Source organism: Panthera uncia, chromosome E1, assembly GCF_023721935.1.
Source record: "Panthera uncia isolate 11264 chromosome E1, Puncia_PCG_1.0, whole genome shotgun sequence".
NCBI lineage: Eukaryota > Metazoa > Chordata > Mammalia > Carnivora > Felidae > Panthera > Panthera uncia.
In genome coordinates, this window is record NC_064814.1 from 37,636,612 (window position 1) to 37,659,851 (window position 23,240).

At 45.7% G+C, this 23,240-nt stretch overlaps 2 protein-coding genes across 3 annotated transcripts; both read right to left on the minus strand.

The window, feature by feature from the left end:
- Positions 1-410: 410 nt before the first annotated feature.
- On the minus strand, positions 411-12,296 carry LOC125926809 (C-C motif chemokine 7-like). 2 transcript variants are annotated; one of them, XM_049636642.1, is made up of 4 exons: positions 12,241-12,296; positions 2,070-2,139; positions 1,219-1,336; positions 411-828 (listed from the first exon to the last, which is right to left on the minus strand). In XM_049636642.1, exons 1-4 carry the CDS (start codon positions 12,244-12,246, stop codon positions 723-725), a joined length of 300 nt encoding a protein of 99 aa, XP_049492599.1. In that variant the 5' UTR covers positions 12,247-12,296; the 3' UTR covers positions 411-722. The 2 variants fall into 2 exon arrangements, with proteins under 2 accessions (XP_049492599.1, XP_049492600.1); XM_049636643.1 differs by lacking the exon at positions 12,241-12,296 and having other exon boundaries at positions 2,070-2,146.
- LOC125926808 (C-C motif chemokine 2) lies at positions 10,426-12,255 on the minus strand. The gene is made up of 3 exons (XM_049636640.1): positions 12,171-12,255; positions 11,310-11,427; positions 10,426-10,965 (listed from the first exon to the last, which is right to left on the minus strand). Exons 1-3 carry the CDS (start codon positions 12,244-12,246, stop codon positions 10,860-10,862), a joined length of 300 nt encoding a protein of 99 aa, XP_049492597.1. The 5' UTR covers positions 12,247-12,255; the 3' UTR covers positions 10,426-10,859.
- Positions 12,297-23,240: the final 10,944 nt, after the last annotated feature.

The window sequence follows — 23,240 nt, forward strand, 5'->3', positions numbered from 1 at the left end:
GATGGTGAGAAAAGAAATGACTTTGGAAAGGAAGAAGGTATTTGAACAAATGACTGAAACTGATGTCAGATCTGGAGCTGTGGAGCTGGCTAACCCTGTCGCCAGCCAAGCTGACTTTCCTTGACATGCAGGTGAGCCCAGCTTGGGGGCAAGCCCGGAGTCTATCATATACTCATTCCTCCAGAACACAAGCTCCACCTTCTGAATCCAGCCCTCCTTTCTTTGGCACTCCCACCAGCTTTATCTTATCCTTTAAAAAGGCATCAAAGTCAGGTTTTATCCAAAAATATATTTTATGTGAAAATTCAAGAGCTGTACATATAAAAATACTCAGTTCTATAATAATATTATGTTTCATAGGGACATCCCCTCCTAAAAATTAAATATATGTATATTTGCATTGATTCATGCACAGATACTCACAACACTACAGTGAGGTAGAGAGGAAGGAGCACCCTGTAGTTTTGAAGGGTCTGAAGTGACATGTGTCCAAAGGTTTGCATTTGAAACACATCCAATTCCAGAGCCCATTAAATTAAAATATTAACAACTTAGAAGACATAATACACTACTTAAGAAAAACCATGATTCACATTATTACACAAATTTCATATTCCTTAGAATTGTAATAGAATAATTTCAGAATGCATGTTGGAAAGAACAGGGCATATACATTAATTGTTCCCTGAGTACTGACTTGGCTTCATTGTGGGCATGAAGGTTCATAGCTTTGAGGTTTGGGTTTTCTTGTCCAGGTACTCCATGAAATCCTGGACCCACTTCTGCTTGGGGTCAGCACAGAGCTCCTTGGCCTGTTTGGTCTTGAAGCTGTGGGTAAAGAGGGCAGTTAGATGGAGCACCTTGAAGATTCAGCTTGGGAGTGTAACCTACTCTATGGAAAACTTGCCTGGCCCATTAGCCTGAGGTTAGGAAGGGGCCTCTGGGGAAGCAGCTGTTTTTGCTGACCTAGGTGAAGCCATCTTGGCTCCTAGATGAAAGAACTGACATCTGAACCAATGTCTGGACAGGGAGCTGAAAATGGGAAGTCTCTTTACTTTCTTGAATTCACTTTTCCCATAAAAAAAATTCCTGGGATTGGATTAGTCTAAGCATCTGAGGGTTAAATTCCAACTCAGTCTTATCATAGAACCCAATCCACTGTCTGGGAGCGGAGCTCAAGATCAAGGGATGAGTGTAGGTGGTCATGGCTTCACTCACATCACGGCTTCCCTGGGACAATAGCTGCTGGTGATTCTTCTGTAGCTCTTCAGCTTCTGGATGGGGATCTTTCTAACGGTAAATCTATAGCAGCAGGTGGTTGGGCTATTAATCCCCTCTGTTGAAACAACAACAACAAAGGCTATTGAGGGTGTGTCCTGGGACTTTCATTTGAAAAGTAGGGAACAGTAAGGAGGAGGAGTCAAAGGAAAGGGAAGCCACCCACCCTAAATCCCTAAGGACTAGGTCTGTCTTGAAGTACCTAAATCTGTCTTGAAACTCTCTCATTTGCATGGACTGTAAAGTGGAAGGATACCACAGCTCATTAAGAAGAGAAGAGGAACTGGTGACAAATCTGGGTATTTCTAGGAGAGGCTCATAGAATAGTCCAGTTCCTCAGGTCAAGGGGACCCCAGCTATAGGTCCCCCTCTAGGCTCTGAGAAATCTGTTCCTAGTTGTCAGTTTCTCTGATACCTGCAGCCTCTGCAGAACGCTGTCTCTGGATCCTGGGCTGAATGAAGTATAGACCAGATTCTGGGTCTCCTCCTTTCCCCTCCACCATATCTAGAGATACCCTGCACACTCTCCACCAGAGTCCCCTTCTTTTTGGTGATTCAAGTCCCCAACTCCTGTTGCAAGAAGCCGGGGCAGTAACTACATGGAGGCTGTGATTACAGAGCTGGAGTCCTGGGAGGACTGGATTTGGGGTCCACAGCTGGAATTCTCATCCAGGCTCTGCCTTGGAGCTGCTGTGTGATCCGCCTCACTCCGTGTCCTTCTCTGACTTTCCTGATTATGAGAACCCAGAGATGAGGTGATGGGCTTCAAAGGGAAGGAGAAAGGGGCTTACCTGGCTGAGCAAGTGCCTGGAAGCTGAAGGCAGCAGCTGTGAGCAGCAGGCACAGAAGCGCTGCGGAGACCTTCATGTCTGCAGGGAGCGAGGAGCTTGGGCTTGAGAGCTGGAGATTTCCAAGCTGGTCTCAGCTTCTCTGCTCCTCTGGGGATTCTGCCTGCCTTTTATAGGGAGAAGACAGGAATAAGAAGAAAGTGAGTGGATGACAGGGCTTTGTTCTTCTGAATGAATCATAGGATGGAATAGTAAATCTGCTGAGCCATTGCCCTCCCCTGAGGAACATACTAGGAAATGAGAGAGAAATGTGATTGATGCTGGCCTGCTTTCCATTCAAGCTCTGGTGTGTTGGTGAGGTGCTGGCTATGCCCAAGCAGTGTGTGATCTATGACTGTTACCAAGGGTTCCTTTTTTTTTTTTTTTTTGAAATGAAACGCTTTATGTAGAAAAAGAAAGGAAGTAGGGTTACCAAATCAAAGAAATGTAAGGGATTTCCCCAATTTTCCTTTCAGACAGCATCTCCAGGACCCCAGTTTCCAGAGAAAGTAAAACTTTGGCTGGGCTTTAAAATGGACTAAAAAAATCCTTTACTGCTTTAAACCCTGGTGGCTTTTCTTAAACCCAAAGAAGAATGCGATAATAGGACATTAGCAGAAAAGTAGACTTCTCTATTTTTAGAATAATACCTAAAATTGTATATCTAGTAATTAAATGCTATAACAACCCATCTGAAAACAGTGATTTAAAGCAAGAACAATAATTGATTTTGCTTTTGGATATGGGACTTGACGGGCTCAGCCAGGTAGTTCTTGCTCAGGGATTTTTACATCATTGTAGTTGGATGATGGCTGAGACTGGGGTCATCTCAAGGCTTTCACTCAGTGTCAGGTGTCTGAGCTGGGAGGTCTTAAACAGCTGGGGATTGGATCAGATGGAAGCTTCTTGCCCCCCACCCCCATCTTTCCAGTGGTCCTTCCACATAGCTGGATATGGATATTTTACATGATGGTTTAAGACTCCCAGGTACAAAGTTAGGGAACATAGACCACATCTCTTAATTTGAGGACCATAAAAGAATTTGCAGACATGTTTTTAAACCACTATCTGTTTCATCGGCTATCTGAACCACAAAGCACTTAATAAGATCATGGGATGCTGTGGTTTTTAAAATATCGGATTATCTATGAAAATATTCTTACAAGTAAAATAACAGAAGGGATGGGGTGCCTGGGCAGCTCAGTCAGTTGAGTGTCTGACTGTTGGTTTGGGCTCAGGTCATGATCCCAGAGTCCTGGAACTGAGCCCCACGTTAGGCTCCATGCTGAGTATGGATCATGCTTAAGATTCTCTGCCTCTTTTTAACTCTGCCTCTCTCCCCTACTCACACTCTCACTCTCTCTCTCTCTCTTATAAAAAGAATAGAGGGGAAGCCAAACTTATGAATAAAATCAAAGTGGACTTGCTCAGTTGGAAGCTAAGACAGGAGTCTTCACAACCTCTCTTCTCATACATATCTCAAGGATCTAAAGACTAGATTTTGAAAACCAGTTGTCCATTTGCTGTTTCAACCTGCCCTTGTTTATATGCACACACTACAAGCTCATCAACTAATCGCTGATGATATTAATGAAAAGAGGGCTTGATGAGAGGCCTTTGGCGTTGTCCGTCTTTTCTATTGTTGTTCAGTCTTTATTTAATTTACTTCTGCTCTGATATTCATTACTTCCTCCCTTCTACTAACTGTGGGTTGAGTGTGCCCTTTTTGTTGTCTCTTGAGGTATAAAGTTAGGTTTGTTATTTGAGATCTTTCTTTTTTTCTTAATGTTTGCATCCATTGTTACAAGCATCTCTCTTAGAACTGCTTTTGATGTGTTGCATAAGTTTTGGTTGGTTGTGTTTCCATTTTTGTTACCTCCAAGATATTTTTTATTTCCCTTGGATTTCTTCTTTGACCCATTGATTGTTTAGGGGTGTGTTGTTTAATCCTTACATATTTGCATATTTTCCAGTTTTCCTCTTGTTATTGATTTATAGTTTCATACCATTGTGTTAGGAAAAGATACTTGGCATGAATTCAATCTTTTTAAAGTTTGCTAAGCCTTGCTTTGTTATCTATCATGTAACATTGGAGAATGTTTTGTGTGTGATTAAGGAGAATGTACATTCTGTATACATTCCATTTGATTGGATGGAATGTTCTATATATGTCTGTAAGGTACATTTGATCCAAAGTACTTCAGGTCCAACATTTCCTTACTGATTTTTGTTTGGTTGATCTATCCATTGTTGAAGGGGGTATAAAAGTCCCTTACTATTATTGTGATCTATTTTTCCCCTTTGATCCGTTAGTATTTGCTCAATATGTTTAGTTTCTCCAATGTTGGGTATAGTTATATTTATGATTGTTATATCCTCTTGATGAATTGACCCCTTTATAATTACATAATGATCTTCTTTGTCGCTTACAGTTTTTGGCTTAAAGTCTATTTTTTGCTACATGTATAGTTATTCCTGTTCTCTTTTGGAATATCTTTTCCATCTTTTTCACATTGAGCCTATGTGTGTTTGTAAAGTCAAAGTGAGTCTCCTGTAGGAAGCATAGAGTTGGGTCTTATTTATAATTTTTTAATGTATTTAGCCACAGTATGCCTTTTCTGGAAAATTTAGTCCATTCACATTTGGTGAATATTGATAGGTAAGGACTTGATAATGCCATCTTACTTTTTTCTATTTTGTAGTTCCCTTGTTCCTTTCTCCTATCTCACTTGTTCCCTTCATTTGTGAATTGATGATTTTTCATAATGGTATTCTTTGATTCCTTTCTCTTTCTCTTTTGTGTATTCACTGTAGATTTTTGCCTTAAGGCTATCATGAGGCTCACATAATACATCTAATAGATACAACAAGCTATTTTATGCCTGATTGCTTGACTTTGACTGCATACAAAACCTTTACCTTTATATCTCTCCTTTTATGTTTGTTATGCTACATTACCTCTCTTTACATTGTGTAACATTTAACAGATATTGCAGCTATTATTTTTAATAATTTTGTCCTTGAGCCTTTATAGTAAAGTGGTTAATACAGTATAATATTACAGTATTATTCTGAACTTGACTATATAATTACCTTTACTAGTGTGATGTATATGTTTTCATGTTACTAATTAGTATCCTTTCATTTCAGCTCGAAAAACCCTTTTCAGCATTTCTTATAAGGCAGGTCTAATGGTAATGAAGACACCATCCCACTCTCTCCTGACTGTGAAGTTTCTGCTGAGAAATCCTCTGATTACCTTATGGGAGTTCCTTTGTAAGTGACAAGTTTCTTTTCTCTTTCTGCTTTTAAGATCCTCTTTTTGTCTTTGTTTTTTTGACAGTTTTATTACAATATGTCTTCGGAGAAGAGTTTTTAAAGTTGAGTTTGTTTGGGGACCTATGAACTTTATGAATTTGGATATTGAAATCTCTCCCCAGATTTGGAAAGTTCTCAAACATTACTTCTTTAAAGAAGCTTTCCTGGGGTGCCTGGGTGGCTCAGTCAGTTGAGCGTCCGACCTTGGCTCAGGTCATGATCTCATAGTTCGTGAGTTCGAGCCCCGCATTGGGCTCTGTGCCGACAGCTCAGGGCCTGGAGCCTGCTTCAGATTCTGTGAGTAAACGTTAAAAAAATTTTTTAAAGAAGTTTTCTTGCCCCTTCTCCCTCTCTGTCTTTCTGGGACTCCAATAATTCACAGATTTTTTTTTTCTTTTAATAATATCCCAGAGATCACATAGGCTTTCTTCAGTCTTCTTCATTCTTTGTTGTTGTTATTCTCTGACTAGATAATTTCTAAGGTCTTCTCCACAAATTCTTTCTTCCCTTTGGTCCATTCTGCTGTTGATGATGTTTATTGTATTTTCTATTTCTTTTATTGCATCTTCAGCTCCACAACTTCTTCTTTTTAATGCTTTTTATCTCTTTATTAAACTTCTCATTTTGTTGATGTTTTGTTTTCCTGATTTTGCTGAAAGGACTTTCTCTGTTTTCTTGTAGTTCATTGAGCTTCCTTAAAAAGGCTATTTTAAATTCTTTTTCAGGTAAGTTATAGATCTTCATGCCTTTGAGGTCAGTTACTGGAATGTTATTGTGATCCTTTGGTGGTGTCATGTTTCTTTGATTTTACATATTCCTCGAAGTCTTGTTTTGTTTCTTTGAATTTGAAGTAGAAGTAGCAGTCACCTCCTCTAGTCTTTTTTTTTTTTAGTTTATTTATTTATTTTTGAGAGAGACAGAGACAGAGACAGAGACAGCACAAGTAAGGGAGATGCAGAGATAAAGGGAGGGAGAGAATCCCAAGCAGGCTCCACACTGTCAGCACAGAGTCCAGCATGGAGCTTGAACTCACAAAACCATGAAATCATGACCTCAGCCAAAAACAAGAGTTGGGTGCTTAACTGACTGAGTCACCCTGGTGCCCCTCTCCTCTATTCTTTGCTGACTGGATTTGGGAGACAACTTCCTTCTGTCAGCCCTGCTAGGGATTTTGAGGCTTTCTCAGAACTTCTATAGATATGTCTGTTCCATTCTTCTTTCTCCTTCTTGTGACAGAGTTCTTAAGCTTGTATGCCTTCTCTCAATCCTGCAATACACCAGGCTGAATGCTGACAGTCTGTCTTGCTTCCTCAAGGGCATAACTAAAGCTCACATTTATGGTCTCTCTCTGGATCACAGCTGCAGGTGGTTTTCTGTGCTGGACCACTAGCTGTCAAAGCTTGCTCTTGCCCTTGTCAGGAGCAGTCACAGATGCAGGGAAACAGATGCAGGTTGGGGAGGGGTGTTTTGGTGAAGCTCATAGAGTGCTGAGGGTGCCCATGGGGCCAGTTAAAAGGATCTGCCAGTGAGATGTCTCCAGTGGCCTGTGGGCAGGCTTCTTGATGAAGTCTGTGGTGCAGTTAGTAGGATCCATGCCCTTTGAATGCCTTAAAAAAGTCTTATCTGCTGCCCTGTCAGCCTCTTTTTGTTCCCTGAGTCATGTAGCTCAATGAGTTAGTACTTTGGATGAGACAGAAAACAAATGGATCTCTTTGGTAGCTCTCACCTAGCTGGGGAGCTGGGGAAGCACACCCCAAATGCCCTCACTTTCCCCACAGGAGAAATCAAGGGCTGAGAGAGTCTCTCTTGGCACTGGTCTGTGCCACTTTGGAGAAGGAGTGATGCAGGTAATGTCAGATTGTTCCTCTTACCCTCTCCAATGCATCCAAACTTGATTTATTTTTTTCCAACAGCGTGCTGGAACTTCTCCACTAAAACTCTGGACTTTGATAGATGCTCTCCCATCTGTAGGTGACTGTCCAAGACAGTGTTCCCCAGGAACTCCCAGAATACAGCCAAGAGAGGTCCCTGCAGATTCCACAGCCAGAACCAATATCTGAATGCTTTTGACTTGATGAATGAATGGGTGACTTCTTCCTTGGCATATGGTGCTGGATCACACAGCTCCCAAAAGGCACTTTTGTCCCTGCATGGGTGCAAAATTATTGCTGTTAAGGGGGAGATATGAGCAAGGGACATCTTATTTGGCCATCTTACTGACTTCGGTCCTCTTTCCATTACTGTTTTATTTTGTGATACATAAATAATACTATTTTATTGTATACCATTTTATTCCCTTTTTTTCTTTTACTATGTATATTTTAGTTATTTTCATAGTAGTCGCTCTGACTATAATTATCATGTATAACAACATGGTTCAGGTTAATGTCATCTTTATTTCAATAGTATCAAAACTTTGATCCCTGTAGCTTCACTCCTCCTCCACCTTAAAGCTATGTTGAATGGAGAAAGGGGCCCTGAGGAATGCAGGTGGTCTCTAAAAATTAGAAAAGACAAGAAAAAAGATTCTTCCCCAGAGCCTCCAAAAGGCATGCAGCCCTACTGACCCATTTTAAACTTCTGGTCTCCAGAACTATAAGGTAATATATTTGTGTTGTTTTAAGCCATTATGTTAATGATAAATTGTTACAGTAGCAATAAGAAACTAAAAGAGATTTTGATATCTGGAATATCTATAAATGGGGTGCTGCCATAATAAATATTTTAAAAAATGTAGAAGCAACTTTGGAATTGGGCAATGAGCACAGGCTGGAAGAATTTCGAGTGTGATAGAAAAGGCCTAGATTTCCTGGAACAGACTGTTGGCAGCAACAGGAAATGAATACACCACACTTGGCATTCCCTCCTGAACCAGGGCCTATTGCCAGCGCCTCATGCTCACAGTTTTATCATGCAAGGAGCAAGGACTCCCTTGCTTAGCTGGAGAAAAAAAATAGATTCAAGATTTCCTGAAAATGAATAGGTGTGGCTTGGAAAGGGAATGTGAGTGGATTGCTTTTGGGCTTGAGCACATGGATTGCCTCTCCCTCGGCCTCCCCTCCTTCCAGACCCTCCATCACAAATCTGCCTGGTTTTAGAGGGTCTGACGCTCCCTAAACTGTATGTGGATGTCCCATTTGCTCGCACTCCATTCCCTTTTGCCCCCCCCCCCCCCGGCATCCACTGCAGCTGAGGATTTAGTCTTGCTTGGCAATCAATCATGTAGACTGGAGGAGTGGAGGAGAAGCAGGGAGGGCTACTGGACCTGGCAGATGGGTCAGAGAGTTCCATAAAAAGCAGCCAATAAGTTGTCTTCTAACAGATGTATCAAGGCACTTTGGGGAGCTTGGAGCTTTGATAGAATCCCTCAGCCTGAACCAGGGACCCTGGACTATCTTGGGAATATGGAAGCAGAATCCCCTTTATTCATCTCCAGCTCCAACTGTTGGAGATGGAGGTTTTCCAACACACACACTCCCAGATCCTAGAACCTAGGTTCTGCCAAATTCCTATTTGTAGCACATTATCACCCCCATTTTACTGATGGAAACTCAGAATACCCAATCTGCCCTGAATGACAGAGTGAGTCAATGCTAGGACTGGGATTAGAACTCGAGTGTCCCTGCCAGCCAGGGTTTTCCCCAGCTGCTGAAGGCATTGCCTGGTCTAGCTTGATACAGTAGCCATCTCACCACCAGACTAGACTGGTGAATCTGAAAAATCACCATGCAGAATTTATTCAATAGGGCAAGAGATCTGCTTTCTTTAAGTGGAATGGCTGCCTGTGCTTAGATGGGTCAAATGCCTCACAGGTAGGTCAAATGCCATGCAAGGAAGTACAGACCTTAGGTGGACATTCAGGGAAAAGAGATCCATCCATATAAATGGATGATCCTGTGCTCCTTGGATTGAAATGGGGGATAGTGGTGAAGAGAAGCACATTCTGATTTCAGGTCATCTGTCTCTTAGAATGTGGATTGTAGAAAGGGCTTCTGAGTCTTAGGTCACAGGTCCTTTGCTTCCATCTACAACACACAGCATTTCACTCTACCTAGATCATTCTTCTCCAAAGCTGCTTCTTGGGCTCCATATTCGAGCACTCATCATCTCTTTCTTGGATCATGACAGTAGCCTCTCCCTTGTCCATACTTCTCCAAACGTGTATGAAGCCAATAAGTTACATTTACTGAAACTCATCTCTGAATCTTTGAACATGGCATGTCCTTCCTCATTGGCTCAAACATTGTCAACATCTCCTTTTAAGCTATAAAGTTGAGTACTGACTTACCATCCTGACATTCAAAACCCTTTCCCAACTTTTCTTTCTAAACTTCCTCATCACTTGACACCGACATGGACCCCAACTCCCACCTGATTGGTTTTCACCCTCTTTGATGTGCACACCATCATCATTTCTACCTCCAGGTATTTGGCTCCATTCTTCTTTCTCCTCTTCTAAATGATACTGTAATTTTTCTAGAAAAATCTCATGTATTCATCAAGGAGAAGTTCAAGTCATATCTTCTTTATGAAATCTGAATCTAACTGTCTTATCAGTGGTCATTCAGTTTCTCCTTGATTTCCCAAAGTCGGCAGTGTCTGTATTACTCCAAGTTGGAAGATTACTTGAAGGGGGAGAGGTTGGGGGCAAGTATCCCAGGTAGGGGGCAGTAGTAGTAGATGATGAGAGAGATTGAGGGCAGGGGTCAAGGGCTGTGAGAAAGGACATGGGGCGTTGCTAAGGAGATAGGGTGACAAGGGTAATTGGAATCTGGACAGATGGTCTTGGGGACTAGAGTGGTAGGGCTGGAATGCTTGACTGGGTCCTGACTTAAAGATTCTTCTATAGGCACTCAGATTTGCCTACCCAGTGAAAAAGACCAGGGCCAATCCACATTGTCACTCCTCCCAACACAAGCCCACCCTCTGCAAACATGTTCCCTCCTAATCACCAAAATTACACTCAGCTTTTTAATTTCTTTCAAGAAAACACCAAAGGCAGTTTTGTACAAAAATATATATTTATATATTGATCAATAGTTATATAATATACATCTCCACAATAGCATTTTTAGCAGTTCTTTAGAATTTAAAACATAGTCTTTGCATTAATGGTCCTTGCAAGGACACTCACACCAACCGAGGGGTGGAACTTCCCCCCCTCCCAGAGAAAAGCAATTTGTCTGGTCTCCATATGTAAAAACAAAACAAACAAAAAAAAAAAAACAACAAAAAAAAACACCCTAGTATCTAGGGAAGATAAATTTAAAACATCAATAACTTAAATAAGATTAACAGTACTTCAGGCATCGTGTGAGTATCAATAAACAAAGTTTGTAGTCTTTGAAATTATAATAAAATAACATCAGGAGGGCATTTAGGGAAAACTAGAAGAAAATAAATTAATTTTAGATTCTTCGGTTTCAGAGTGAGTAGTCAAGGCTTTGCAGTTTGGGTTTTCTTGTCCAGGTGTGCCATGGAATCCTTGACCCACTTCTGGTTTGGGTCAGCGCAGATCTCCTTGTTTAGGATGGTCTTGAAGCTGTAGGGGAGAGAGAACACAGTCAGATAGAGTTCCATCGAGATCTCAGCCTATGACGACAGCCCATTCTGCCCCAGGAAGCTGCCATGGGAACAAGAAGAGGAAGGCAGGTGGAGAGAGGACATCAGGGTGTCCTGACTTCCCGCTAAAGAAATTGGGAGGGTCTGTGTAAGCACTCAGATGGAGAGTGATGTTGGGAGTCACCTTGTCCCTTGTGACCTCAGTTTTCCCACTGGGCACCTTTGAAGATGAGATTAGGTGGCCTAACTCTCTAAGTTTGTAAGGCTTGTCCCTTGCTACCCAAGGAAGAACTGGCCCAGGGAGGGCTGGTGTGTTCCACTTACATCACAGCTTCTTTGGGACACTTGCTGCTGGTGACTCTTTTATAGCTCATCAGCCTCTGAATCGAGATCTTCTTATTGGTGAGTGTATAGCAGCAGGTGACTGGAGAATTAATTGCATCTGGAAATAGAACCACAAAGAAAAAGCATGTTAGGATGGGTTAGATTCTTCTGATCTTAATCATAGCAAGAAAGAGTAGGAAGGAGCAGGAGAAGGGAAGTCAGGAGTAGAGGTAGAACTCATAAATCCCAATATTTCTGCCTATGCTTCAGAGCTAGAATGGCATACTGACTCAGCTTCCTCTGCTTTATAATGGGTATATAGCATTGATAATGAGTGGTGGGAAGGGGGAACTGTTAAAACTAGATAATTCCTGGGAGTATCATTAATCACTGATCCTGGGAGTAGTGAATAATCCAAATTATCAGGTTCAGAGAAGATCAGCTCAGGGAACCCAGCTATGGGTCCCCCTCTAGGCTCCAAGTTGTGAGTTTCTCTGATACTTGCTGCCTCGGGATGCTGGACCGAATGAAGCATAGACCAGATTCTGGGTCTCCTCCTTTCCTCTCCACCATATCTGGAGATACCCTGCACATTCTCCACCAGAGTCCCCTTCTTTTTGATCATCCAAGTCCCCAACCCCTGTTGCAAGGAGCCGGGGCAGTAACTACACGGAGGGTGTGATTACAGAGCTGGAGTCCTGGGAGGACTGGATTTGGGGTCCATGGCTGGAATTCTCATCCAGGCTCTGCCCTGGAGCAGCTGTGTGATCTGGCTCCCTCTGTGTCCTTCTCTGACTTTCCTGATTATGAGAACCCAGAGATGGGGTGATGGGCTTCAGAGGGAAGGAGAGAGGGGCTTACCTGGCTGGGCGAGCACCTGGAGGCTGAAGGCAGCTGTTGTGAGCAGCAGGCACAGAAGCGCTGCGGAGACCTTCATGTCTGCGGGGAACGAGGAGCTTGGGCGTGAGAGCTGGAGGTTTCCAAGCTGGTCTCAGCTTCTCTGCTCCTCTGGTTCCTCTGGCTGCTCTGCCTGCTTTTTATGGAAAGTAAAGAGGGCGGAGCTAAGAGAGAAAGTTTGGCCCAGGGCAGCATCATTCTCAATGAATGACAAAGTAGAGTCATAAATGTGCTGAGCAAGGATAGTGCCCTGGGAGGTTTCCAGGAAGTAGGAGGGAAGTAGTGAGTCTGGCCTGGACACTTTTTCCATTTGCTGCTAAGACCAAAAGAAGTGGGGTGGGTGGGGTTACATCCAGAGCGACCACAGATGTGAGCACAACAGGATTTTCTTAAGAACTCCACATTCTCTGAAGCGAAAATTTTGTGGTTGAAAAGGAAGCAAGGAAACAGAGATCACGAGAGATGACAGCATCTCATGCCCCCCTCTAGCCAACCTTTAGGCAACAGCCTGTGGGGTTTTCAAGCCAGGAAGGGGCCCCGAGGCCTTGGTGGACTCCCCCGCAGCATAATAAATCCATTTGCTTCTTAAAATCCAGGATGGTGGCACAGTTGAAGCTGAGCCAAACTATAGGATTTTATAACCATAGAATTGAATTCCAAGAATCACTGGGTTTAAGACATGGCAGATGCCACAGAGGTCATGTAGTGCTACAGATAAATTCCCGTGTCATACTCATACAGTGCTTACCGTGTGCCAGGAATATTCTATGCCCTTTACATGTGCTAAGTCTTTCAATTCTCCAACCCCCATCCAGTAGGTATTGTTAATTCCCATTTTAGAGATCAGACAACCGAGGCACAGACAGCGTAAGTCACCTGCCAAGGTTCCCAGTGTAGGACCCCGTGTGTCTGTGCATCACCACTGTGACACATCCTCCAACCGGCTGCCTGGTAATATACCTGGGTGCCCTCTGTCCTCCACATCTGCCAAAGTAGCAGGCATCCAAAGGGGAATGGAGAAACATCCCTCGTGGCTAAGTTACTGCGGGATTTGGAGTCTGTGGTTATACGGCAGGCAGGCAGAAGTCAGGCAGCACATGCCCCCTTCTTTTCTGGATTCCCAGGAAGAGCTGGTGAGCAGATGGGACAATGTTACAGGATTCAAATGTCTGCTTTAGTGCCACAGCTCTGCCTTAGATGTCCTCAGAAACCCCCAGAGTCACAGTCATAAAAGCTTAAAGGTGTTCACATTGATCTCAGTGAATCCCTTTCTTCTACAAATATGATAGGATTGCTTGAGGCATGTTATTAGATGAGCAGAGCCTAGAATTCAGGTCTCAGCTTCCTCATTCCACTGCTGCCAAGAGCTTTTCCCTCTTATTAGTGGAAACCCTTCCCTAATCTCTCTGAGTGTCCTTTGCCAGGGACTGGGAGGGTTGCATCCCCTTTGCCTGTGGAGTCCATCCATTCTTTGGGTTCTGCCCAGGTTAACTGGTTGAAAGATGTTGAGATCCTGGTTCAGTCATGTCATGGTCAGTCCTAGGACCCTGGACCAAAAAACCTGGACAGATGGTGTATTTCCACATCTGCTCTTTTATGTGAGGAAACCATATTCCAGACGGGAAGGCCAACGGGAGGTCTCTGGCCAACAGGAAAGCTTCTTGGCTTCTCGGAGTATTTAGATGGACTTCTGAGTATCTGAAGCTAAGTATCTACTGCCAGGAAGGGTCATCAGTTTTGGAAAGTGACTTGGTCTCTGTGAGTGTGAGATAATCAACAGACCCAAGATGAAGGGGGTGGGAATCAGAGGAGAAGGTGTCTTGATAGCTGTCTCCCTCCCACCTTTGCTGTCAAGCAATGATGCTCTCCTCAGCTGGAAGGTCAGTCACAGAGGAGGAGAAACAAGTGGAAATTCCCACTCTGAGGCAGCTTTGGAAGTTCCCGGATCCCATGGAAAATAATGAGTTTGGCCGGAGCCCGCATTCCAGATGCTGGGCCTGGAGCCAGCGCCGTCTCATGTGGGGCTGTGCTGGGAATGTTCCGGCACAAGGTCTGGATCGGGCCCCTGCTTAGGAGTGGACAAGGGAAAGACCCAAAGTAGAACACGGTGGAGAGGCAGGGTCAAGGTTTTGCAGCTGGCTGGAATACCCAGGCCCCCTAGCCCCCTGCTCATCAACTCAGAGATGAAGAATGGAAAAGTGAATAACTCCTTGGTGAATAATCCTGCTTTCCTTTCTTCCAGTGGGGCTGACCCCCACCCCCCACAGACATCCTCCGCATGGGCCTTTGTCATCATCCCAGACTCCCACTCAGTGTCAGGGGAAATGGAAAGAGGAACTAAGACTGAGCTTGCTTTCTAGAAATATCAGAAACCAGCACCTCGCCCCTGCCTTGGTTTGCTTTGTAGTTACTGCAAAGTCTCCATCCAGCATGGCACCCCCTTCCCCCATCCTGCCACTCAGGTTTTTGAGTGAGACACACAGTAGGCTCTGCCCCAGCCAGGTCTTTTCTAGATACCTCCCCCAGGCCTTCTTCCAGGTTACTCTTAGTTCCAGAGCCCATTTTCCTGGCACCCCAACTCTGTGATCTGGTTCCTTTCAAGGACTAGAAATCCATTCTTTATTCTTATACAGAATGTCAGATAAGCACAGGACCTTGGAGATCATCATCCTGTTTCAGTGATGGGGAAACTGAGGCCAAGAAGGAGGCAGTGACGGGCCTGAGGTGACATAGAAAACTAATGGCAGATTGTGTCCATTTCTGGGCTCTCCATGTAGCACCCTTGCTCATATCCTGCATTGTCTGCTTAGTAGAGCACGAATACGATTAGCATCTCCTCTGTGCAGAGCACCAGGAAGGGGACTGGGGTAAGGGGAAGGAGAAATGAACCAGACATGAAGCTTGCTTTCCAGAAGTCTCCATGGGAAGTGGGGCTGGGTTGATAAAAACACCTGAACTGGTTCACCCCAAGCTTCCAGCATGAAGGCATTTACTGCGTTCCGGGATGGACCTGCCTTACGTCTATTTGCATGAAGGAGCCAAGGATATTACGGGGGGTGGGGGGAGTGGGAGTCAGGGGGGTGCAGATAACCTTTGCAAGAGAAAGAAAGATTCATCTGCAATGGCCTGGGTTCTTTGGGGGGTGGGGAGGGAGTGGTGTCCCAGCTTGTCACTCAGACTGCCTTCTGGGCCAGCCCTCATGGACCAGCTCTTGACCCTCCAGTGAGGGGCTATCATGGGGGTGGGGGAGTGAGCATAAGTAAACTGTTAGGGTAATTGTCGTGTGAGACACTGCGGATCCTTCGATAGACTGTAAGGAAGGACAGCAGAGCAGGGAAGAAATCACTTTCGTCACTTAGAGATCGCATTGCCCAGGGTGGCCTGAGCAGTGTCAGTGGGACAGGTGAACACACTGGAGGTGCCCTTTGTAAAGGTGCCGAACTCGGGGGTGCATCTTAGGGAAACAGAGATCATGAAAAGCGGGCGGGGAGACACAGAGAAACATTTTACCACCTTTGCTGGACCCTTGCTTTTAAGGGAAATTCAAGAGACAAACGATTGCCCTCACTGGATAGACTGGAGCTGCTGAGGTTCAGGGAAGGCTGGGTGGTGATGCATTTAAGGTGGGCAAGGGGTTTGGCAGGTTCTGGAAACCTGGGTGAGTGCTCGATGGAGGAGGGGCACATTTTGTAACAAACTTACAGACCCTGCAAATGTAAAGTCCTTGCACATCTCCATGGGATTTTGTTAAAGTGCAGATTCTGGTCCCTGGTCTCGGGTGGGCCTGAGATCCTGCATTTCCAACCAGCTCCCAGGTGATGTTGATGATACTGGCCCATGATCCCGTTAGAACAACCTTAAAAGGGCTGAGTATGGGAAATCCGGGGCAGGTGGGGGAAGTGAGCAGTCCATTTTGTCCAGATGAAGGTTCCTATCCCTGGCTCCGGGCTAGGCTTCAAGGACCATCTGGAATTGTCTTCCATATTTATGTGACTGTGTAGTTTTCTAGAGAGAGAGACCATCGCTCCCATCAGATTAGCAAAGGCATCCTTGACCTCCAAACAGTTAAGAACCAATGAACCTATCAAAAAAGGAGAGTTCTGGTCTGCACCTCAGACCCACTGAGTCACAATCTATAGTTTTGTTATGTAAAGCTGTATTTTTTCTAAGCTGCCCTCCCCTGGGCCTCACGTGATCTCCAGCCTGTGTTTGGGCACCCCTGGGCTAAGTCCACGAAGCAGAGGCTATGCTGGCCGGGCCAGGAGACACTAACAGAAAAGAGGCACAGGCGGAAGAAAGGAAAGAAACCAGAGGAGAAAGAGCAAGAGAAGGGGGAGGAAGAAGCAGCCGCCTGGACTCCTGGGAAGAGCTCCAGGTGGCATCCGAACACCAGGGCCAGAGGTCTGGCTCTGCCTCTGTCAGGCTGTGTGGCCTTGCACAACCCCCTTGACCTCTCTGGGCCTCTTCCGTAAAGTGTGATTACTAAGACAGCTGTTTCTAATATTGTCACGAGACTTGTCTGAAATGATAAACCAAGGGTGCTTTGTAAGCACCGTGTAAAGAGCTGTGTCACTCTAAGGACCTGAGCAAGCTCCAGGCGGCCTCGGGGCACCCATGCCAATCCTAGGCAGCAGATGCTTTCGTTTCTTGCTGTGAAAGTTTACCGGGCATCTGTAGTATAACGCAGTGGGGTCTAGACTTCCTAAGCTCTTCCTAATCTCCGTTCTCTTGTCTGCCTAGGGACAGAGGGAGAGCCTTTGGGGGCTGACCAAAGCCTGAGTTAGGCAGAAGCAGCCCCAGAATCGAGTTAGGGCCTCAGGTCCTCACACAGCCAGCTCTCACGGGAAGCTCCCATTGTGACAGGCCCCTGTCTGCCTTCAGACCTCGGCGTGGCTCTCAGCCCCTCCCTCTGCTTCTAGAACTCTCTGTGCTGTGCTCTATCCTACCTCAAGGCTCCTGCCTGTGCTGCATCCAGCGCCCGGTACGTGTCTTTCCTGCAGCGGGGTTCTCAATAAACAGTGTTTGATCGAACCTACGAACAGTCCAAGAATTTCTAATTGTTGCCCCAGATATCTGAATCGCAGGGTGGTTTACTCTCAGACAGGGAGATGAATACAGAAGCAAGGCTGTGGTTTTCCCAAGTTGCCCACTGGTTCTATCCGGGGAAGAGGTACTGGCAGGGCTGGGGGGCACAAGCCAGGGAGAGATTTTCAGCGACCACACGGGACCTTCTTGGGGGATGAGCTGCTTCTCTTTCTTGGTTGCAAAATGTTGCATCCTGACAAAGGGAAACTTCCCAGGGGAACAAAGAGCTCCTTCTTAGCTAATGGTTTCAGCTGGCATAGCCGTGTAGCCCCAGGTTGCAAAGCGCTGGCTCTCCATTCATAAGCTTCTTCTGCCTTTACTGTAGATCAGAGCCTGAGAGAGTCTGGATGAACACGCAGACAGTATTTGCCTGGGCGGGGGAGGGAAGAAGTTGGGGGGTATGTGGTTTTGCACAGCACACACATCTCTTTGTCTTCAATGCAAGGATTTGGAATAAAGCGTTGCCAAATAGCTCAACTTTGCAATGTATATATTACTCAGAAATACAGTCAGGGTAATGACAGAAACTTCACAAGCACATTGTTCTCTCCGGAGCTGTTGATGATGGGGCGGGAATGGCGAGCAAGCAGGAGCCAATCGTGGGCAGGGACTTTTGTTTGTGTGATCCTGGCATTAGCACCTAGCATGGGGCACATCAATGACTAGAGGGGGCACAGTTAGAGCAAGGGAGAGAGACAGACAAGAATCAGTGAATTAGGGAACTGTCAGAGCTGCATGTGCCATAGAGATTCCTCCCTGAAAAGCCCTGCCCGGCTTAATTTAAAATGGGGAAAAGAGGGGCCTCTGAGTGGCTCCGTCGGTTGAGCGGCCGACTCTCGGTTTCGGCTCAGGTCGTGATCTCACAGTTTCGTGGGTTTGAGCCTCGTGTCGGGCTCTGCGTTGACAGTGAGGAGCCTGCTTGGGATTCTCTCTCCCTCTCTCTGCCCCTCCTCCACTCACGATGTCTCTGTCTCTCTCAAAATAGGTGAATAAGCTTAAAAAAATTAAATGGGGGGGAAAAGAGGGTTGCCCAGGATTTTAGCGCACTCCCTAAATCAGAGCAGACAAGCTGTGTGTATGCATGTGTGTGCTGTGGAAAGTGCCTGGTGACCCAGAGCTTAACTTTTTCCAGTGAGACTGCCAGCTGCTATTTATTTTCCTTAAGGCAAACCTCCTTTGTTTAGAGAAATCTTACTGAGGCAGTAGAAGTAGGCACTCACTGCGTTGTAGGCACTCAGTTCTCATTGTCCTTGATGAAGGGAGCAAAGAGCCTTTGGTGGCCAAAGGGAAAGACTGCCCCTCTTAACACCCCACGCTATGCAGAGCTGGACATGGGGGGGAAGATGGGTACATTTGCTTAAGGACCAAGGACCTCCTAAGGGGAGAAAATTGAGGCCCCTTCTCTTGAGTCCAAAGTTCTTAGACACTCTCCATGTCGATACAGCCATCACATGGTAAGGGCCATGGCCAAACCTGCCAGTGTAAAATGAAGACACCGTGACTTTGGGAGCCCCGGGGTAGCACTGTGGCCAGGACTAGAGGGGGCACAGTTAGAGCAAGGGAGAGAGACAGACTTTGGGTTGTGTGGGCAGTCCCACACAGTCATGCCACAGTCACACAGTCATGCCACAGGGCAGTGCCAGAAGCATTGGCAGCCGAGAGCCCTGGCCACTGTGCTTGAAATTTAGCAGTAGGACTTGGAGCTCGACTGGACAGGTCCCCAAGGCTCTTGGGAGCTGTGACAAGGTTGGGAGCGGCCACTTAAGCACAGACAGAGATTTCCTCCTAATCTGGACAACTTGGGGGTTCTGAGGATAAGGGAGCTGAGAACCATTTGTGCTCCAAGATGACAGAAAGGACTATATTGGACACACACACACACACACACACACACACACTTGTTTGCTGTGGACAGTTCACTTTCCAGCACATCACGTGCTCCCAATATAGTTGGGATGTCCTTCTATCCCCAAGCTGTGACAAACTTCGCCATGACACAATTCTGATTTCATAATGAGGATAACCATTAGTTTTAAGTATTTACTGAATGTCTTCTAGAACTTCTGTGTGGTTACCAAGGAAAGATTTCAAAATTGTGGGCCATGAGGCACCCATGATTAGAATTCTTTGCATGTGCTTTATGATTCATTAGATCATGTGAATCTACCAAGGGCATCATTATGTAGATGAGGCCGATATCGTCACTCCCATGTTACAGATGTGGACGTTGAGGCATAGCGGTTGGCTTGCTCAGGGATGAGGGAGCTGGGAAGCAGCGGGGCTAGGACGGAAACCTAGGTGTTCGCACTCCAAGGTCAGTCTTCTCCATGCTCTCCCAGTCCTTTCCTTCTCCTGCTCATTCTCCTTTCTCTTCTCCCGAGAGCTCACCTCTGTCCACCATGTCCGTGGAAGGCTTAGTAGAGAGGCGCTGGGTCAAGGGAAGGAAAAGATCAGGGAATGAAAAGGAACTGATACGGAAGGCCTCTAATGGCTCCTAGGCCCCTCAAGTGAGCCCAGCACCGCATCATTTCAGCATTGGCCCACTCTCTGGACTTTGTCATCTCCCTGACCTTCTGCATTTCATGGAGTTCAACTTAGTCATCGATTTCTTTGACCACAGGCTTCCACTTCCTTCCCCTTTGAGCAACTCCACACGCACTGTGTCAGCTCCTCCAGGGCCCTCCACCCCTACCTGGTTTCCTTGCCTCCCCGCCTTACCAATTCTTGCGTTTCCGTGGTTCCCACATGCTGGTACCCAAATGCAGGCCATCTGACCACACCTCCTAACTCCTGACCATCCCATTGTCCTGGATAAGCGCCCCAGTGATGCTGGCACACATGCCTCATCCTCTCCATCCTGCGTACCCCAAAACTCGGGCTCCAGGCTCAGGCTCCAGTGCTCTCAGGAGACAACATACCCCCTGAGGAAGCGGAGACTGTGTGGCTAGAATTCCCTCCCTGCTCATCCCTGTGCACAGAGCGTAAATCTGTTTTCATCTTCTCAAATCTCTTCTCTCCTGCAGAAGAGCTTGTCCCTCTTGTTGAGGGTCACTTATTGATCTACATCCTTGAACCCCTGCAGACTTTTCCAGAAACCTGGTTTTCTCCATTAGCTCCATGTTATTTCTGGCTCTCTCTTTCTACTCTTCCCTTCCTTTAACCCAACGGGCATGCTCAGGTCTTCTTTGTTTAAAAAAACCTATTTCCAGGGCACCTGGGTGGCTCAGTCAGTTGGGCGTCCAACTCTCAACTTCAGCTTCAGGTCATGATCTCACAGTTCATGAGTATGAGCCGTGAATGGGATCATCTGCACTTGGGAATCCCTGTACTTGGGACTCTCTCTCCTTCTCTCTCTGGCCCTCCCCACTTGCTCTCTCTCTCAAAAATAAATAAACATTTTGGGCGCCTGAGGGGCTCAATGGATTAAGCATCTGACTCCTGATTTCAGCTCAGGTCATGATCCCAGGGTCATGGGATTGAGCCCCTCATCAGACTCCATGCTGACAGTTCAAAGCCTGCTTGGGATTCTCTCTTCCTCTCTCTGTCCCTCCCCTGCTCGCACTATCTCTTTCTTTTTCTCTCAAAACAAATAAATAAACTTAAAAAATAAATAAACATCGGGGCGCCTGGGTGGCTGAGTCGGTTAAGCATCTGACTTCAGGTCAGGTCATGATCTCACAGTTTGTGAGTTCCAGCCCCACATCGGGCTCTGTGCTGATAGCCCAGAGCCTGGAACTTGCTTCAGATTCTGGGTCTCCCTGTCTCTCTGCCCCTTCCCTGTTCATACTCTGTCTGTCTCTGTCTCTCAACAATAAATAAATGTTAAATAAATAAATAAATAAATAAACATTTAAAAAAAACCTGTTTCCCTTAGCCCCATCCTCCCTCAAAGGTCATCCTTCTCTCTTTCTTTCCTTCTTTTCCTGGGACAAAACTTGAATCACTGATTTCTACTTTGGTCTCTGTGCTCTCACCCACAATTAATTCCTTAATCTGTTTCCATTTACTTCCCGCATCCATCGCTCAGCTGAAAATCTTATGGTCTCGGCAGTGACCTTCTTTCTTATCACTTCCTGCAGAGGATTCCCCACAACCTGATCCAGTGTGAAGTCACTGCCATGTTAATGCTGCCTGCGGCCCACCCTTTCAGGAAATCCTGCCCACCTTTGTGTCTGAGGCTTTGTTCTCTTCCCTATTGCTTTCTGCTGCTTCTTATACACTGTGTTTGTTGGTGTCTCTTCCCTGTGCATCCCTGAATACTGCTTTTCTCTAAGGATTTATATTTTCACTCCTACTCTTCATGACAGTTGGCAAACTGGTGGTCCACAACTTGGTTCTGTTTGCATAGAGATTAAAGAGAAGAAAAATTAATTGCTAGCATGTAAAATTGACCAATTTCTCACTTAAAACTGTGGGCACCTGGTTTGTCTTGGTAGAATCAGACCTGGCAACATGGAGCCCGTATGCCCACACGGCAGTCACCCGTGAGAGCAGAGGGGTAGCTGTCCCTTTGGATGAAGCCTATGTTTCCGGGTTCACCAGAGATGCCTCCCTCCCCCACAGTTGCTCTGTTACCTGTTGCTGGGCTCCCTTCACTCACTCGTCTTCTCTACCTGGCCCTTGTGGTAGCTGAATTTGTTACCCTGGGTCTAGACTCTTTTTCCTCTGAACTCATTGTCTAGCAAACTACTTGAGGTGACCTCTAGACTTGTGCTTGTATCAGCCCACTGGGCATTTACACCTGGATGTCACTCACTTCCAACAAAGACATCCTTCCTTCTGTGTATCTCCCCTTTCCCTCCCCCTCTTCCTTCCTTGTCTTCTTTCAACCAAGATGCAATAAGTCCCTGTGGCCAATGTGACGTCTCTACCCAGGAGGAACTTGGGGAATCGGTTTGGCTGGAAGATGTGGTATAGGACTGCTGTTGGGATTGCGTTTGCACATGAGCCGCATTATTTTCCCTTAGTTTACTCATTCATTTGGGGTGGCTTTGGGCAGAGAGTCTATGGAGAATTTTTTTTAAAGTTTTTACTTAAATTCCAGTTAGTTACCATACACTGTGATATTAGTTTCTAGTGTAGATGATTAGTTTCTAGATTAGTTTCTAGTGTATAATGATTCAACACTTCCATACATCAGCTGGTGCTCATCACAACAGGTGCACTCCTTAATCCCCATCCCCTATTTCACCCATCCCCCCACCCACCTCCGTTCTGGTGACTCTCATTTTGTTCTCTATAGTTAAGAGTCTGTTTCTTGGTTTGTCTCTCTCTCTCTCTCTCTCAACCTCATCTTTGGAGAATTTTTGAGGAGGGGTTTCAAAGCTCGCCAAATCATCCCCTGATACTGTCTCTACGTGCGCCTACTCTTCCAGGTGCCATGCTGAGTGAGAGGAAGGCAGATACATCCTGGCCCCCAGTCCCTGGTATCATGTTACTCCCAGATCTGCTTCCCCCACCAAGAATTCACCTGCCTGCTCACGCAGATGGCCAAGCTTGAAAGCAGAGCTCCATTTTTAGAGTTTCCTCCCCACCTCCTGTCACATCCAGTTGGCCTCTAAAGACATGTCCATTGTTACTTTTGAGGCATCTCTTGCAAACATTTCCACTTCCTTGACCCAAAGGACTCACCTTCAATTAAGTTCTATTAAAACAGCTTAATGTGATCTCCTGCCAAATAGAAGCTTTACCATCTGGTCCACCCTTTGTACTGATGGCAAATTTATGTATCCCAGACCGCTAATATGGTCTGTCAAAAGTGTTTCAGCAGCTCCATGTATCTACTTGAGAGAGTCCACCTCCTTCGTACGGCCATCGAGAGGCCTGACCTCACCACAGCACATCTTCCAGGCCACGCCTCATGAATCACTTCTTTTGGTTGCTCTAGGATGTAGTAAGACCTAATGGCTGTCCCAAATGTCTCTCCCAAAACACAGCCCTGCTGCGCAT

What these genes read in the sequence shown, in the direction of transcription:
- LOC125926808 (XM_049636640.1), bottom strand. Translation starts at nt 12,246, where the DNA reads ATGAAGGTCTCCGCAGCGCTTCTGTGCCTGCTGCTCACAACAGCTGCC. An exon ending in CCAGGTGCTCGCCCAGCCAG is followed by an intron (nt 11,428 to 12,170) that starts GTAAGCCCCTCT and finishes TTCTATTTCCAG; the next exon opens with ATGCAATTAATTCTCCAGTC. An exon ending in TGTCCCAAAGAAGCTGTGAT is followed by an intron (nt 10,966 to 11,309) that starts GTAAGTGGAACA and finishes TCTCCCCTACAG; the next exon opens with CTTCAAGACCATCCTAAACA.
- LOC125926809 (XM_049636642.1), bottom strand. An exon ending in CCAGGCACTTGCTCAGCCAG is followed by an intron (nt 1,337 to 2,069) that starts GTAAGCCCCTTT and finishes TTGTTTCAACAG; the next exon opens with AGGGGATTAATAGCCCAACC. An exon ending in TGTCCCAGGGAAGCCGTGAT is followed by an intron (nt 829 to 1,218) that starts GTGAGTGAAGCC and finishes CTTTACCCACAG; the next exon opens with CTTCAAGACCAAACAGGCCA.